Source organism: Crotalus tigris, unplaced genomic scaffold (genome assembly GCF_016545835.1).
Source record: "Crotalus tigris isolate CLP2741 ecotype Arizona unplaced genomic scaffold, ASM1654583v1 scf7180000017814.3102382, whole genome shotgun sequence".
Classification (NCBI taxonomy): domain Eukaryota; kingdom Metazoa; phylum Chordata; class Lepidosauria; order Squamata; family Viperidae; genus Crotalus; species Crotalus tigris.
Window position 1 is genome coordinate 53,508 of NW_024096652.1, and position 16,802 is coordinate 70,309.

The 16,802-nt window shown below is 39.0% G+C and overlaps 1 protein-coding gene across 2 annotated transcripts in view; it reads left to right on the top strand.

Moving 5' to 3' along the window:
• Window positions 1-16,802, top strand: part of ARHGAP24 (Rho GTPase activating protein 24) — a 305,640-nt gene that overhangs the window by 43,999 nt on the left and 244,839 nt on the right. For both annotated transcript variants that reach the window (XM_039342820.1, XM_039342819.1), the window contains exon 2: window positions 8,425-8,512. In XM_039342820.1, the coding sequence (XP_039198754.1) occupies window positions 8,425-8,512 (88 nt within the window). The remainder of the gene's footprint in view (window positions 1-8,424; window positions 8,513-16,802) is intronic.

A 16,802-nucleotide genomic window follows, 5' to 3' on the forward strand; every position in this document is an offset into this window, starting at 1 on the left:
GAAGCCTGAGCAAGTGTGCCTGTCACTGCCCTAATGGGACTGTGGAATGATGAGATAGAATGAACCACTGATACAATTACTTCCCCTTCTTCAGGCACCATGGAAACTAAGCTCTGCTCCAGGTTTCTGAGGAGCAATGAAATAGGGAAGGAGAGTGCTAACATCATATGTTATAGCAACATTTCCGAGATTCGGAGCACTGCAGGGCAGGGAGAGCAGCAAAAAAGACTTATTTTGCTGCCTGAGTACTTGTTCAAGTTAAACCAAACTAATACTTTTTAGAATAAACATTTCAGGATATGAAAGCTTAATCTTCAAGGTACCACAAATTTCTTGGTTTGGAAGGGAAAATAGTCTGTATAGGTTGCCATGTTTATGACCAGCTTATAATTACAGAGGTTCATATCCTTCTATGTAGTCATCCATTTCTGTAATGCATCATCAGTGTGGTCAGCCATTTAGTCATGTCCAACTCTCAGCCACTCTATGGACCAGCACTTTCCATGACTCTCTGTGTCGCACTGCCTCCTTCATGTCGGCCATGGTCATCTTGGAGAATAGAGTAGAGTAGAGTAGAGTAGAGTAGAGTAGAGTAGAGTAGAGTAGAGTAGAGTAGAGTATATTGAATGGAATGGAATAGACTAGACTAGACTAGACTAGACTAGACTAGAACAGAACAGAATAGAATTATGAACAATTAAATCTTTATTTAACAATAGCATTATATAACTAGAAAGTATATACCGGTAGGATATAAACTGTATCTGTTTAAAGGTTCATCAAGAAAACTGTTCCTCAGTACTTAATTATAGAAAAATTAGTACTGATATTACAGTATTACATACACACGTACATAATTTCTTGCCTTTTCTCTTATCCCTTTCTCTTTATTTTTATCTTGTCCATTAATTTTTATTTTTATTTTAATCTTCTCTCTGTGTCCTCTTTCCTGTCTCTTCAAGTTCTTTTAGTTTTATGTTTTCTTTTCTTAAGAAAGTGGCCAGTTAATCTTTTACTTGCATTCCACTAACACAACAATCTATTGTTTAATCTCAGATGGTGCCAGCACTTCTCATGAAGTCAGGTGAGCTAAGAACATGGTTACCTTCCCTGTAATGTTAGGAGTTTATGGTAAGGTTAATTGAAGAGTTGCTTGAAAATTGAATTTTCAGTGCCACACCATTAATACATCTGGCTGTTCTGAGACTCAGTTTCCTAAATATTTTCTTCTGATTTGATTTGATTTGGTTTGGTTTTTGGCTTTTGGCTGTTTTTGTTATGTATATAACAATCACTAGAATATGTGGAAAAACACACCATCTTGCATGTGTTTTTCAATTTAATGACAATCGCGAATGATGACTTCTACATGATTTGGTGGCATAGAAAGCTAATATAATGGACAGTTTTCTTCTTGAAGTATCACCAAACCATCATTCTATCAGGGACATGGGTTTAGGGGGAACTTCAAGCAGATGTCTACAGTTACACTCAACAAGGCAGATACAAATTTCATTTGAGGGAGGGATAGAAATTTCCCATGTGGTAAACAAAGATTGACTGGATTATTACATATATCAGGTAAAAGTCTTAAATTTAATTAATTCCATTTCTTTTGGACTAATCCCCAAGCATCGATTCCTAAATCTAGATTATAGATAGGTTAGCCTGGGATTGTGCTTTTTTTAAAACTGGCTTCTTTGAATGCCTGCTTTTTAGAGTTGGCAAATTTAGCAAGGAATAATTTACCACAACATGCGATGGTGGTCCAACATTTACTCTCTAAACTGAAGTGTTTTTTTTTTTTTTTTTTTTAAATTTTTATTCATTAATACAATTAAAACAACAATGGACAAACATGACATTCCAGAGTGAATTTTTCTATCAGTTCCTATCATAGTACAAAAATTTTATAATTTTATAATTTTTTGTTCTTAACCTCTATATAAACCTCATCTTTTATACAATACAATTATATATACAATTATATGTACAGTTATGTATATCTTTTAGTTCTACCATTAGTTTGAAGTCCGAGCAGTTCTTAATTCATACCAGCGGTAAAATTTGCCCCAGATTTCGAAGTATTCGTGTTCCGTTTTGTCTTTCATAATCATTGTAAAAAAAAAAAAAAAAAAAAAAAAAATAAACTGAAGTGTTTAAAGGACATATTTTCAGAACGATTCACAGTCATCTTTCCCATGAAGTCAACTGATTTCAAATGCTAACTATGTGTGAAATACAGCAAGAGCAATTTCTTAAATATGGAGAGAATTAATTGGAAGGGGCTGTGCAGGGGAAAAGAGAGATTTGATACTATGACAACCGTTGCAGCTTCCCCATAATCACGTGATTAAAATTTGGATGCTTGGCAATTGTTCATATTTATGAGCCAATGCAGTATCCTGGGTCATGTGATTCCCCTATTCCAGTGGTAGGCAACCTTGGCTCTTTTATGACTCATGGACTTCAACTCCCAGAATTCCTGAGCCGGCATGGCTCAGCTTAGAAGCCTCTCCCTTTTCCCTCAGCATGGCTGGCTCAGGAATTCTGGGAATTGAAGTCCACGAGTCATAAAAGAGCCAAGGTTGCCTACCCCTGCCCTATACTCTGACCAGCAAAGTCAATGGAGAAGCCAGATTCGTTAAACAGCTATATTACTAACTTAACAACTGCAGTGATTCACTTAACAACTGTGGCAAGAAAGGTCATAAAATGGGGCAAAATTCACTTAACAACAGTCTCACTTTGCAACATTAATGTTAGGCTCAACTCTGGTCGTAGGTCTTCCTATACTAAGAAACTTATATCCTGATAAGTTGGTTGGTGAGAGTTTAGTATTTTTAATTATTTGTTTTCAGCTCAAACTATGCAGTGGAAATCAAAACTACCAAGTTGCTATAGAATAAACTGTTTGTTTACCTTTTTTAAAAAAACAAGAAAGGTTTTTGAGGAGATGATTTCTTGTGCATTTTTCCGTTGCTATGAGCAGCCGCAGTGCAATTGAACCAGTGAGATTGAAGCTTCGTTGGTGATTAACACTGTATGTGATTGATGATGAAAACAGAAGTCAAAACAATGCGTTGAGAATATTTTTAAAATCAGTAATTATTAATTAATGTTGAGCAATGTTGTAATGTAAGTGTAATAGCTGACACTTAATTGTAAGCTTTAATACATATAATGATTTATTAGACTGACTGTCTAATTTTATCATCAGGGCCAGTGAAAGGTCACAACATTTTTGCTGAAAACCGATGTTAATTTCTGGTGTTCAGCAAAAATGCTCCATAACAAACAGTTCACTTAAAGGCTGTGGCATTCACTTAACAACCACAGCATTTGCTTTATGACTGCCACTAAAAGGTCATAAAATTGGGTTGGTCACATGGTTTTAGGACCGTCATGACCTATGATCATAATGGGCAGCCTCCATTACAGTCGTAAGTCAAAGACATCTGTATTGTTTTCCTGGTGAGGTGGGAGGCATAGACGTTTAATAATAAAATACATAAAAATGTGTAAACCTAGTTGCTGTGCTTCGCAAACAAATATTTATGGCGTAAGACAGACTGGCAAAGTGGATTCCAGTATCTCTGTCCTGGCTCCTGAGAGTTCCAGGGGTGATGGAGGGAAAAATATTGTTGTAATGTTTGAAAGATTGGGGAGGATTTTAAAGAGTAGAGTCTGAAGGCACTCCTTAGACCAGTGATGGCGAACCTTTTAGAGACCGAGTGCTGCAAAACTGGTCCCGCCCCCACTCCACCCCCTATCCCACCCCCGCTCTACCCCCCATCCCTGCCCTGCCTGCCCACAAGACCACTCACCGCCTCCAGGGCCCGCCGCAGATCGCCGAGGCAACCCAGCAGCGCTATGGCAGCCACACCCTCTGCCCACGCCTTGCAGCATCAACTGCATGATGAGGTATGAGGGCAGAGTCTTGTCTACCCTGCCTGGCTGCCATATCCTTGGCTGCGCTGCTCCACGTGGGCCACGTTCTGGGGCGACTCTCCTTCAGGGGGGCTGCTGGAGAGGAGGGGGTCGCGGGGGGAGGCAAGGCTGGGGCAATGGCACGTGTGCCCACAGAGAGGGCTCCGAGTGCTGTCTCTGGCACCCATGCCATAGGTTTGCCACCACTGCCTTAGACCTTGGTTGTTAAATCAGAACTATTTTTGGTCTTAGTAACATCCACTTTTTGACTGTGACCCTTGACATGCCATGCAAAATCCAGTTCAACCTTCCAGTTCCCAGAGACTGCACATTCATGAGAGTTTAATTGTGACCTATTCAGCTGACTAGTTAAGCCAGGGGTCTTCAAACCTGGCCCTTTTATGACTTGTGGACTTCAACTCCCAAAATTCCTCAGCCAGTGTGCCTGGCTGAGGAATTCTGGGAGTTGAAGTCCACAAGTCATAAAAGGGTCAAGTTTGAAGACCCCTGAGTTAACCCATACATTCATTGCTTTGTAGACTTTGTTTAATGACTCCATCAACACCATATTTGCCTATCTTCTTCTGGTTCAGTCATAGCCTCACTGGTAAATATTTCACTAGTTTTTACCCAAATATTTCATGCTGTATATTCCCCCCACACACACACAGCTCAGTTCAGATTCCATTCCAGAGAGATACATTTATTAGATTAGAATTGAATGGGCCATGTGTAAAAGTTTGTGAAATCTGAAAATAAAGACAGCTTGTGCTGATAATGTAAGATAAAGTAATTAGAAGTGACAAGATAAGATAACTGATTTAGAAAAACGGTGTCTCTAGTTTTGTTTGAAATCCACCTCAATAGATAAATAAATAAAAATTTAGCCCTACAACTGAACATTATAATGCTGAAGATTGAAAAAGATAAGTGAATTTTTTGCTCCTCGTTTTAACTGATCGTCTTGATTTCCCCCCACCAATTTCTCTACAATTTTTAGACTGTTTTTCATTGAAGATGCATATAAGAATGTGTTCATAAAGGAAATGCATGCACAAAAAGGCATTAGGAATATAGGGTGGGCAAAGGAATGTGATAGTCAGTTTCTCTTATAAATTTCTGTATGTGTATGTTAAATAAAATTGCAAATTAAAGTCATGTGAATTTTCACATTGATAGGGAGGATTATAAACTGCCATAGAAACAAAATAAACGCCTGCTTCGAAAAGCATCCAGAAAGTGATAGGATAAATTAATCCATGTTAGCTGCCCAGTCTGTTCAATTAATCTCAGTTACTATCTTAAAGCATAAAGGTAGGCATAACCATAACTGATTTGTCACTCTGTTCAGAAGAACAGAATAACAAAATTGGAAAGGACCTTAGAGGTCATCTAGTCCAACCCCCTGCTCAAGCAGGAAACCCTATACTATTTCAAACAAATGGTTGTCCAGTCCCTTTTTAAAAACCTCCAGTGCTGGAGCATCCACAACTTCTTCCTTTTTTTAAAACAAGTTTTATTAATTTTCAATTTTACATTCAGATAATTAGGAAGCAGTGTGGTGATTGGGTGATCAATAGTGCAATAACAGAGTCTTTTATACATATCTCAGGTTACATCATTCAAGGTTCTCTCTCTGTTTCCCTTAATTATTATATCACATTCGAGTTAATACATTTCTAATTATAGCTCAATCAATCAAGCATCCACAAGTTCTGTAGGCAAGATATTCCACTGGTTAATTGTTCCTACTGTCAGGAAATTCTAGGTTTCTTTTTTCCTTGATTAGTTTCCATCAGTTGCTTCTTGTCCTGCCTTCAGGTGTTTTGGAGAATGGGTTGACCCCCTCTTCTTTGTGGCAGCCCCTTAGATATTGGAACACTACTATCATGTCCTCCCTCATCCTTCTCTTCATTAAACTAGACATACCCAATTCCTGCAACCGTTCTTCATATGTTTTAGCCTCCAGCCCCCTAATCGTCTTTGTTGCTCTTCTCTGTACTCTTTTTAGAATCTCAATATATTTTTTACATTGTGGCGACCAAAACTGGATTCAGTATTCCAAGTGTGATCTTACTAAGGCATTATAAAGTGGTACTAATGATTCACGTGATCTTGATTCTATCCTTATTCTATAATGCTGATAGGAAACAAACTAAAAAGAAGAGAAAAATGCATACTTGTGTCTGTAATACCAAAAAGAATTCTGGGGTTGCAGAGACAGGTAAGGAATTAAGTAATGGATACTTGGGATAGCAAGGCAGAGAAATATTTCATCTCCTAGATGCTAGTTCTATTGCCTGATTGTGCAATATTTGCTGGAAAAATAAGTATTAACGATGTAAAAATGAAAATCTATACTCTGCATGCTCCATGGCTGCAGATGGAAGAGAAAACAGAAGTCTCAGATCGATCATCAGCAAACAAGATGGAGCATAGCTTCAGTTTCAGCTGTATTTATAGGGAAACATAACCACTGCATAGTTGTACTAAGTGTCGACTTTAAATATTAAACTACTTCTTCATGCATTCCTGAAAGAGCCTCTCTCTCTAGATTACTGTCTGAGACCCTGCACAGAGATAATAACCGTGAATCATAATCTGATCTCCTTAACTCCAGTTGAGATTTTTGTCAACTCTGAAAATCAAAACTATGATGGAGGACTGGCTGTAGAGGAGGATTATTATTATTGGGTGTCATTTGCAAATTACAGTTTCTGTTACGCTTGTTTAAGAATTACATTTACAGAGAGTAAACCATGATTTTGACATTTTTCCATTTATAAAACAATGAGCCAGGCTACTGTGTCTTGCAAAAACCATGGTTAAACGTGAACTGTGAACCAAGATAGCAAATAGGGTTCAGTGATGTCTCCCTTCTTGCAAGCCAAATCAATTTCATTGTAAATTGCATTTGCTTTTTATTAGTGGTATAACACTGACAATACTTTTATTGTGTTAGGGGGCTTTTGGTTGCCTTGGGTTTTTTGGGAGGGTGGTGTTACCAAGTAGATTTTGCACATGATCACCCTGTTGGAAGCACAACATTTTGCCTCTAAAGTTATTCCAGTTTGCCTGTCTTGATTCTTTCTGGCTGAATCTAGTGCTATGGCATCCAGTTGCCATATTACTGAAATGAATTTTGATCCGCAGAGTACCATGAAATAGGACTTAGCAATAGTATTTAGACTTATATACCATTTCACGCTGCTTTACAGCCCTCTTTAAGCAGTTTATAGAGTCATCATATTGCCCCCAACAATCTGGGTCCTCATTATACTGACCTCGGAAAGATGGAAGGCTGAGTCAACCTGAAGCTGGTGAGGATCAAACGGCTGGACTTCTGGCAGCCGGCAGTCAGCAGAATTAGCCTGCAGTACTGCATTCTAACTACTGCGCCACCATGGCTCTTAGAGAAAATATAACATATAACATAGAATCATAGAGGTCTTCTACTCCAATCCTCTGCTCAAGACAGGAGATCTTATACCATCCTGGTCAAATGGTTATCCAATTTATTTATTTCTGAAAACCTTCAGTGATGGAGCAGCCACAACTCTGGGAGGCAAACTATTCCACTGATTAATTGTTCTCACGGTCAGAATTTTTCCCCTTACCCCTAGGGTGGATCTCTCTTAGTGCTTTCTGGAATGACCTCTGTCACCTCCTAGTTGTTGCCTGAAGGAAGCATGACAATCTGTATCCAGTCAGTTTTCACCTTTTGAGAGAGAATGATACCAGCAGTCTTGAAAGAGGCCTTCCTGGATCTGGCAATTACTATCTACTCTCCAACTTTCACAAGACTTCTGAGATAGGGAGAAAAGCTACAAAGTGGCTTAGAAGAAGCTGGTTATCTGATTCTTTTCCTTAGAGCAGGGGTAGGCAACCTCGGCTCTTTTATGACTCGTGGACTTCAACTCCCAGAATTCCTGAGCCAGCCATGCTGAGGGAAAAGAGAGAGGCTTCTAAGCTGAGCCATGCCAGCTCAGGAATTCTGGGAGTTGAAGTCCATGAGTCATAAAAGAGCCGAGGTTGCCTACCCCTGCCTTAGAGGAATGTTCCTTGCCCTAGTATAGGGCCCCCAACCTATTGGGGACCAGGGACTGTTTTTCCGTGAACCAGAGGGGGTGTGATTCTGTGTGCTGCCTGCATCCAGTGGAGAGGGCTTTGCTTGTTTGCACAGCCTGGTTTTTGGCATGCTGTGGACTGGTGCAGGTCCACAGACAGGGGGTTGGGGACCCCTGTCCCAGTTCTTCTTGTGCCATATCCGTTATCGGACATTGGCGATCGTGTTGGCGATCCTGTTATTATCAGCAACCGCACAAAAAAGTGCTGCTGAGTTTTGTCCAAACCAGTCCCTTAGATACTGTCCCAGTACATGATCTTAATTGAGACCTGGTTGGGGGAAGTGTGCCCCTAATGATCTAACTGGTTTTTTTTCTTCCTTTTATCTAAAAAATTCATCTTGTCCTTTTTCCTAATTTTATTTTCAAGGGTACCATATTCTTACCTGGAAATCGTGTGATTGAGCATCCTTCCAGCGATGAAAACCCAGGAAAGTTCCTTTTTGAAGTGATTCCAGGTACGTCTCTTCATTCATTGTGGATCTTTTGCGGTGTTTACTGATTGGTTAATGTCTATGTAATGTTCATCCTTGTTTATAGATTGAAGAATATTAATAATCCAGTGTTATAAATTTTATAAAAGCGGGTTCAAACATTTTTGGTAATGATAGTGTTACTGATAACATAGTTGCCCTGTTTCTTTAAAAAGTTTTTAAAAACTTCAAAATTAAAAAAAAAACAATACTTTTTAAAGATTAGCATTTTATTGGTGCATGTGTTTAGAACTGCGTACTCTTGTTTATGTGTCATTTCTTGTCAATAATTAAATGCAAGAGACCTAGTTTAGTGTAGTGGTTAAAACATCAGGCTAAAAACCAGGAAACTGGGAATTCTAGTCCCACTTTAGGCATAAAGCCAGCCAGGTGAACTTGGGCCAGTCATTCTTTCTCAGCCCTAGGAAGCAGGCAATGGTGAACTACTGAAATCTTGCCAAGAGAACTGCAAGGACTAATCCAGGAGGTCCCCAGGAATTAACATCAACTCAAAAGCACCAAATAAATACATAGATCACGTGAAACATTTGATGTGTTATTATTAGAGAACGTCTTGAAGCAAGCTGTTGATAAATATACAGTGATTTTTTTCAGGAGAAAAAGATAGATGAAAATTAGTAAACTGAAACGAAGGAGGGTTTGCATTCCTGAGTCAAATTGATAATCAGCTGAAAAGTAGTTAAACATCTAGGCAGGTATCTCAGCGTGCTATGGCAACAATCCATATCCATGTATTCATTTGCCAGAATCAAAGCCCTGCCTCATACAATAAGAATTAAAATGTTTGCAAGGTACTAAGAACCTCCAAGTATCTTATTCTAGTCCTACGCATGTCCTTGTAGGAAGACTGTACATGTGTGTTGCTTCGCACACTGACAATTTGCAGAAAAGAGGATTTTCTCACTGTCTTTGGCAGATCTATTGCTCTAGAAGGAAAACAGCATATAAAAATTGAAGGAACAAAAGAACAAAAAGACAGTAAAGAAATTGTTCCCATTCATCTCAAGTAATGCAGGCTTTTTCTCATTTTTAATACGCAACAGGGAAATACAATTTTTCATATTCTTCTTCTTGTTCGGCAAAACTTTTTGCTGTCCTTTGACAATTACTAGGCCTTAGTCCCCCCACTATGATATCCAGGAACATAAATATACCTGCAGACAATTCCTTTGGTGCCCATAAGCTCTCTGACCTCCCGCCCAACACATCCAGACTCAACTTTATTTTCAAGAATGGTTCTCGACCTCAAGTTAACCCAACAGAAAATTAGAATGAAAGGTGATTGGAGCCTTGAACTTTGTTTGATAGCAAGCTCACCTGCCTGGAAAAAGGTCAACCATAAGCAGGAGTAATATGCAGCAGTTTTCAAGAGCTGAGACTCAGAGATTTGGTAGGTTGCATTCTGATAAATCACTGCTCTGCACTTCATTATGTCTCTGCTACAGCATAATTCACCTTTTGTGAATAGATGAGAATCCTAACAATCATTTAGAAGAATACTTACACGAGTAAATAAATGAGTAAATATTCTCCAAACATTGGGGCTTCTTCTTCTGGGTCATGAGAATTTCATTTTGTATGCAAAGTTACTACTAGTGGATCAATCCAGTGCAGGTGGACACCAGCAAGATAATAATAATATCTTTGCAAATTGTTAGCACCCACTGTGGTCAGAATATAATGTATAAGAAAAACTTTCTTTTGGCTAAGAATTAAGTTGGAAAAGATTGCTAAGGATATAAGATTTTCTGACTTTCTAGAGTCACTGCTCCTTAGGAGGAACGGGGCTACTAGATTTGGACCGCAGATCATTTGGTTGACCATGTTGTTGTTTTAGTTGCGAAGTCATGTCCGACCCATCGCAACCCCATGGACAACGTTCCTCCAGGCCTTCCTGTCCTCTACCATCTTCTGGAATCCATTTAAGCTCACGCTTGGTTGGTTGACCATAAATGGTGGCAAAGAGATGCCGAAAACTGCATTTCTTTGTTGCCTTCTAGTGGCCCTAGAAGGTCATCTTAGGATGCCTCAGTTGACATTGCCTGATATGTCCTCATTGCAACATACAACACACAGTCCCCAAAGGTGCTTTTTCAAAAGGTAGCTGAACTTCGTTTTTCCTTGAAGATGTTTCATTTCTCATTCAAGAAGCTTCTTCAGCAGAAGAAGTAGAACTGAAGAAGCTTCTTGGATGAGAAGTGAAAGATCTTCAAGGGAAAATAAAGTCCAGTTGCCTTTTGAAAAAGCACCTGTGGGACAACCATCTCCATAGACATACCCTATACAGGAAACAATTCACAAACTTCCAGGAGAGGATGAAATGAGAAAATATTTTAGTTCTGAGGTAGGGAGGCAATTTGGCAAATTGTGAAAATGCTGTATCTGTAACTTTTAATTTCTGCTTTGGTAGGACTGTTCTAGAATTCTCTAGAAAAAAAAAATAGGTAGAAACCCATAAAGGTGCAGTAGAGACTGGTCTATTTTAACCCATTTCCTACCAATTGTTTTTGCTGTGGTATTGCTCCACCTGCTGGTGAACACCCTATTTATTGCCTGTAGTTTCACCCCATCCAAATCATCATCATCATCATCATCATCCCACCCTCAACTGCGTTGAAATTTTCAGCTATTTACAAGACAATAGTTCAATTGCTAGGGAATTATTCAACACAATTTTTATTCCTTATGTTTCGTGAGATTTAGTCTCCTGTAATTAGGAATGCAGCCTTGGCCCCACTGAGTTTATCAAGTGGGAATAAAATTTGGACTTCTGTTACGCCCACCCTACTTGGCTATTGTTTTTTTTTATGTGCAAGGAAGCTGTTGTAATCTTGGCAAACACTCAGATTTTTCTCTCTCCAGATTTAAAAAGCAAAACATTTCAGGCATGAAAACTATTTTCGCAATGCAATATGGACCCCAGTGTGGGCTGATTTACAATGGAATCCGTGGCTAAATGTTAATGGATGCAGCCGAAGGACAGAGAATATAGTCTTGGTTATTGTTTTCCTGGAGAACAGATATAAACACTTGGCCTTATTCGACTTCCTCCACTCACATCTATCTTGCTATACGAGTACAAAGCTTTCTATGCGCGAACTCTACTCTCCAGAATTCATGCTTTGAATTAGAGATGGAAACAATTCTCTTAATCATCTTTTCCTAAAGGATTGAAAACTGATACAAATGGTATTACTAAAGTGCTGGGTGTTTATGGAGATTCTCAGTCATCCAGGTCATGGTGGTCTCAAAGCTGATTTTTTTTTCTTTCAAAAGGCAACTGGGCTGTTTTTTTCCCTCTCATAGAAGGAATGTTTTTTTCTTGAAGAAAAAGACGTTTCACTTCTCATCCAAGAAGCTTCATCAGTTCTGACTGGGTGGAGGGGGGTATGGAAAGGAATGGTTCTTCTCTTAGAAAATAAGCACTTTTGAGATACTAGCATGGGGGTTTATATTTCTTTCGTTTTAATCGATTACATGTCACTGTAGAAATCCAGGGGGTTGCAAATCAATTAAGTTGGAGGACATTCACTAGCAGTCATGCTTAACCATTACATTTTGTTATGTAAATGTGAGGTAAACTGAGGTTAACTATGATTTACGTCTTAGTGTGATCTGGGACCACAGAAATCACAGCTTACTCAGTAAACCACACTTAAACCAAACCATGACTTACCACAAAATATAAACACAGCCAGAGTGTGGGGGCTGTGTTTATCACCTAATTTAGTTATACGTTCACTGTATTTCATTCTTTGCTTTTTACTGTTTCACGTGTTTTATTGAAATGCATACAGTAATATTATTTTCTGCTTTTTTTTTTTGACCCAGTAGAAACTGACTATAGTTATCTCCCATCTTTCCAAGATCTTTTTGGGGTGGGGGTGGGGGTAGAATCTAAATTATAAGTAGTGCAGTGGTTAGAATGCAGAATTGCAGGCTAATTCTGCCAACTGCCAGCAGTTTGATCCTAACCGGCTCAAGGTTGACTCAGCCTTCCATCCTTCCGAGGTTAATAACATGAGGACCCAGATTGTTGTGGGCAATATGCTAACTCTGTAAACCGCTTAGAGAGGGCTGTAAAGCACTATGAAGCGGTATATAAGTCTAAGTGCTATTAATGCTGCACTAGCAATCATGTTTTGTGGCATCAGACTGATTTATCAATGCATTTCAACCCGTTTCCAGTATGCCAAGTCCGTGTGGAATTTACCATAAATGCTTTGGTTGGTTTCAGATAATATTGCTAAATATAAATTACTCATATCCCCTGGATGCCTATCCTTGACCTTTTGTTTCCAGTTCTGAGTAAAGGAGTTTAGCTAGGACCTGTAGACAGCATTTTGCATGCAAGAAGTGCTGACGCGGAAAATAATGTAAATCAGATCTCAAGGCAAATGCTGTATTTTTCCCTGTTCTGTAGATGACCAAGTTGATAGGGAAGTAAATGGATGTAGTTTTCTGTTCAAAGAAGAAGATTCCTAATTCACAACATTTCTCCTTCTCTGTGGCCACGATGAAGGATCAAATGAAATATGTCAAAAGATGGAGCCTTTGTTCATCATCACTGAATATAATTTCTTATTGATCCCAGAGGTAGGGATGTAAGTGACAACTACTTCTGAAACTGAGAAAGGAACCTTAAAAATGACTACAGGTAGACCTTGACTTAGGGTCATAACTGAGCCTGGACTTAGAGTTGTAAGTCATGCTGGATGTTAAGTGGGTCGCCACATGACTGCGACCTTGTTTGCAATGGTCATTAAATGAGTCACTGTGATCGTTAAGCGATCCCATTGTCTGCAATGGGCATATTTTTACTGGAAACCAGAAGTAAGCATTGGTTTTTGTCAAAAAGAATCATAAATCACGGGCACATGACCAGGGGACACTGCAAATAGCCATAAATGCAGACCAGTTGCTGAGCATCCAAAATGCAATCACATGGTGGGGCAACCATTGGAATTTTAAATCTGGATCATAAGTAGTTGTGGGAAAATCCATTCTAATTTCTAACAGTCACTGTAGGACAGAGGTCCCCAACCTTGGCCACTTTATGACTTGTGGACTTCAACTCCCAGAATTCCTCAGCCAGCCATGCTGTAGGAGATGACCAGGCTGAGAGTGAGGGAGGAGTCAAACATGTCATTAGTCTCGAGTCCTTTCATACTCCCAAGAGATCTAAGTCTAGCCCACCTTAAATTCCATTCACTCTTATCTTCCGCCAATTTGCTTTGACCATTAGTAATTCAAAATCTTGTAGAGAGCATTACCATAAAATAAACCTATATTCATTTGAACGGCCTGGACTCCTGATTTCCTGCACTTGATAGTCACTCAGCAACTGGTAGTAAGTTGAGGACTATCCGTAGCAATATAGCATAGCTGTTCAGAGAAGTGGGGGAGCAGAAAGAAATCATATCCCATTGAGAGTCATTGCAGGCCCTCAAATATGAGTGAATTTGACTGTGCTTGCATAAAGAAACAAAGACTTCAGATTAACCAATATACTACAATATATTACTTTCGTTGAATATCGAAACTGGCCATTTCTCCAAGTCTGTTAAGTTTGCATTATGTATGCATTTCTTTTATCATTTCAAAGGAAGCTGGGGACAAACTTATATTTGTATGTCAAATCCATGGGCAGTATCCAAAAACCATCTCTCTTTTGTTCTGGTTTATTTATTGGCAATACATTGAAATTATTTGGAGAATGCAAGTGGATGTTGCATGGTGTTTGAATTCTGAATCCAGGAATAAAACAAATTCTGGCAAAAATGCATGCAGTTGTTCTGAAATATATATATGGAATTGTTTTGGATTTACATTTTTAATTAGCAGTATCAATTATTTTGACTTTCCCCCCATGAATATAGATGCAGATTTTACTTCCTATCCATGTTAATGTCTCTGAGTTTCAAGGTTTAGCTGTAGAAATATTGAAATTCTGTTTCAGTCCCATTGAAATTGGTCTCAGGTACATTATATAATTGGCTTTGTTGGTATCAAAGGATGTAAAGAATGCAGTGAAATCCTATGCAGATAGCCCTTGGTTTGCAATAGTGACTGACTGTTCAAAGTTACAATGGCACTGAAAAAAGTAACTTATCACCATTTTTCATACATACAACTGTTGTAGCACCCCTATGATCACGTAATCAAAATTCAGACGCTTGGCAGCTGACTCATATTTATGACGGTTGCAGTGTCCCGGGGTCACATGATCACCTTTTGTGACCTTCTGACAAGCAAAGTCAATGGGGAAGCCAGATTCACTTAACAACTATGGCAAGAAAGGTTGTAAAATGGGGCAAAACTCACTTAACAAATGTCTCACTTAGCAACAGAAATGTTGGCTCAGTTGTGATCGTAAGTTGAGGATTACCTGTAGGTGCTATATCTTAAGGCCTATGATAACCCTCTGGTTTGAGAAAATTAGACTAAGTGTATCCAAGGAGTTACAATAGATGGACGTGAAAAACAGGACTGTGTGTTTGTAGTGGAAGGATAGAGGGTTTTACTGGATTTATTGATAGGTTATTCAAAGAATGAGTCACTAAAGACCTTGAAGTTGTCCACCAACAGCCTCTAAATTCAAGAAAACAGCATAGATCACGGTCTTCATTATGATGAAAATCACTTATATTTAAATATGCAATATTTATTACAAATAATAATAATAGCAATAAGTAAGAAATCCAACTGTATTAAAACGATATGGCTCTTCATAAATAATTCTGAAAGGATGCTTCAGAATAAGAGCACAGTAACTATCTGCATCTCTTTAAAGCTGCTGCATTTTTTTCCCCTTTGATTATACGGTTATACTTTACAACTGACCTGTAAAATGTGGCTGTTTTAAAGAGTTGCAGATGAGAGGAGCTTCCGGTGTGAGGCGACGGCGATGGCGGCTAGCTTTTAGCCGTCCAGCTGGGGAAGTGTCAGAGCCGCGGAGCGCAGCGTGCATCAGCTGGCCCGCGGCTCGGAAATCCCTTCCCGGGCAAAGGGAAGGGACAGAGAGTGCAGGGATAGAGGTAGAACCCCTGAACCCCCTCTGGATTTGTTTCTAGAGGGGGTGAAAGGAGTGTTCCCTCGGAGCTCCTGCTGATCTCCGCCTCCCAGCTGTTTTTGCTTCCTAGGAAGCAAAAGAAACCGCCGCTTCTATCTCCGTGTTTATAGCATTCTGGTGAGTAATTTTTAAACGGACGGAGCAGTTTAAAGGATTTTTTGTTATAATTTAGGTGTTTATTTTTTTATTTTTTGATTTCTACTATTATTCCTCCTTTTTTTGTTATATTAGTGAAAGGATTTAAGATGGCGCTTTGAAAGTGTCGGAGTTTTTTTTTCCTTTCTCTTTTGTTTTACTTTCCCTTTTTAAGGACTGGTTTTTGCTTTTACTTTTGCTTTTGGCTTAGAATTTTTTCTTTTGAATTGTTTGCTCTTTTATTTTTTATTCTTTGGATTTACTCTGGACTTTCAAGGACTATAGTTTGTCTCTTTTTAAAAAAATTTTTTTTTTTCCCTCCTCCCTTCCTGGCTGGAGGGGAAAGGGAAGTGACAATTGTGCTTTTTAAAATGGCTTCAAAGAGGCAGTAGCCTTCCTCAATACCCAAGGTTATTTCTTCTCCTATAACTTCCACTGCACAGCTACAACAACAATCTAAACATGTACCACCGGCTCAGCCACCACCCTCCCCTCCTCTATCTGGACTTTCAGCACAAGAGGTTAGAGGCATAATGGGAGAGATTGTAGTTCAAATGAGAGAGGAAATGAATCAATTTGTCTCACAGATTAAATTAGAAATTAAATCTGATCTCAAAGAAGAGATAACGGGGATAAAGACTAAATTGCAAGAAAACAATAATGAATTACGACAAGATATACTGGCAGCTGTTTCAGGTTTGGCTACTGTGGTGGTTAAGCTCGATGCAAGGCTTGAGGAAGTGGAAGACAAAGTTGACTCTTTGGATGACAAAATTCAAGATGTGGAAAGGAAGGTGGACTCCTCACAAGAAGATATTTTGATGTTTCAGTACAGACAAATGGAGTATGCCCTGAGGATCAGAGGCCTCAAGGAAGATGTGAATCAAGATCTGGTGGAGGTGGTCCTTACTGATCTGGCGCTGGCCTTGGATATGGATAAAGGAGAATTACAGAGAGAAGTGGAAAAAATTTATAGGCTCAACTCCTGGATTGCTAAGCAGAAGAACTTGCCTAGAGATGTGGTGATTTATTTTACAAAGAAGTCCC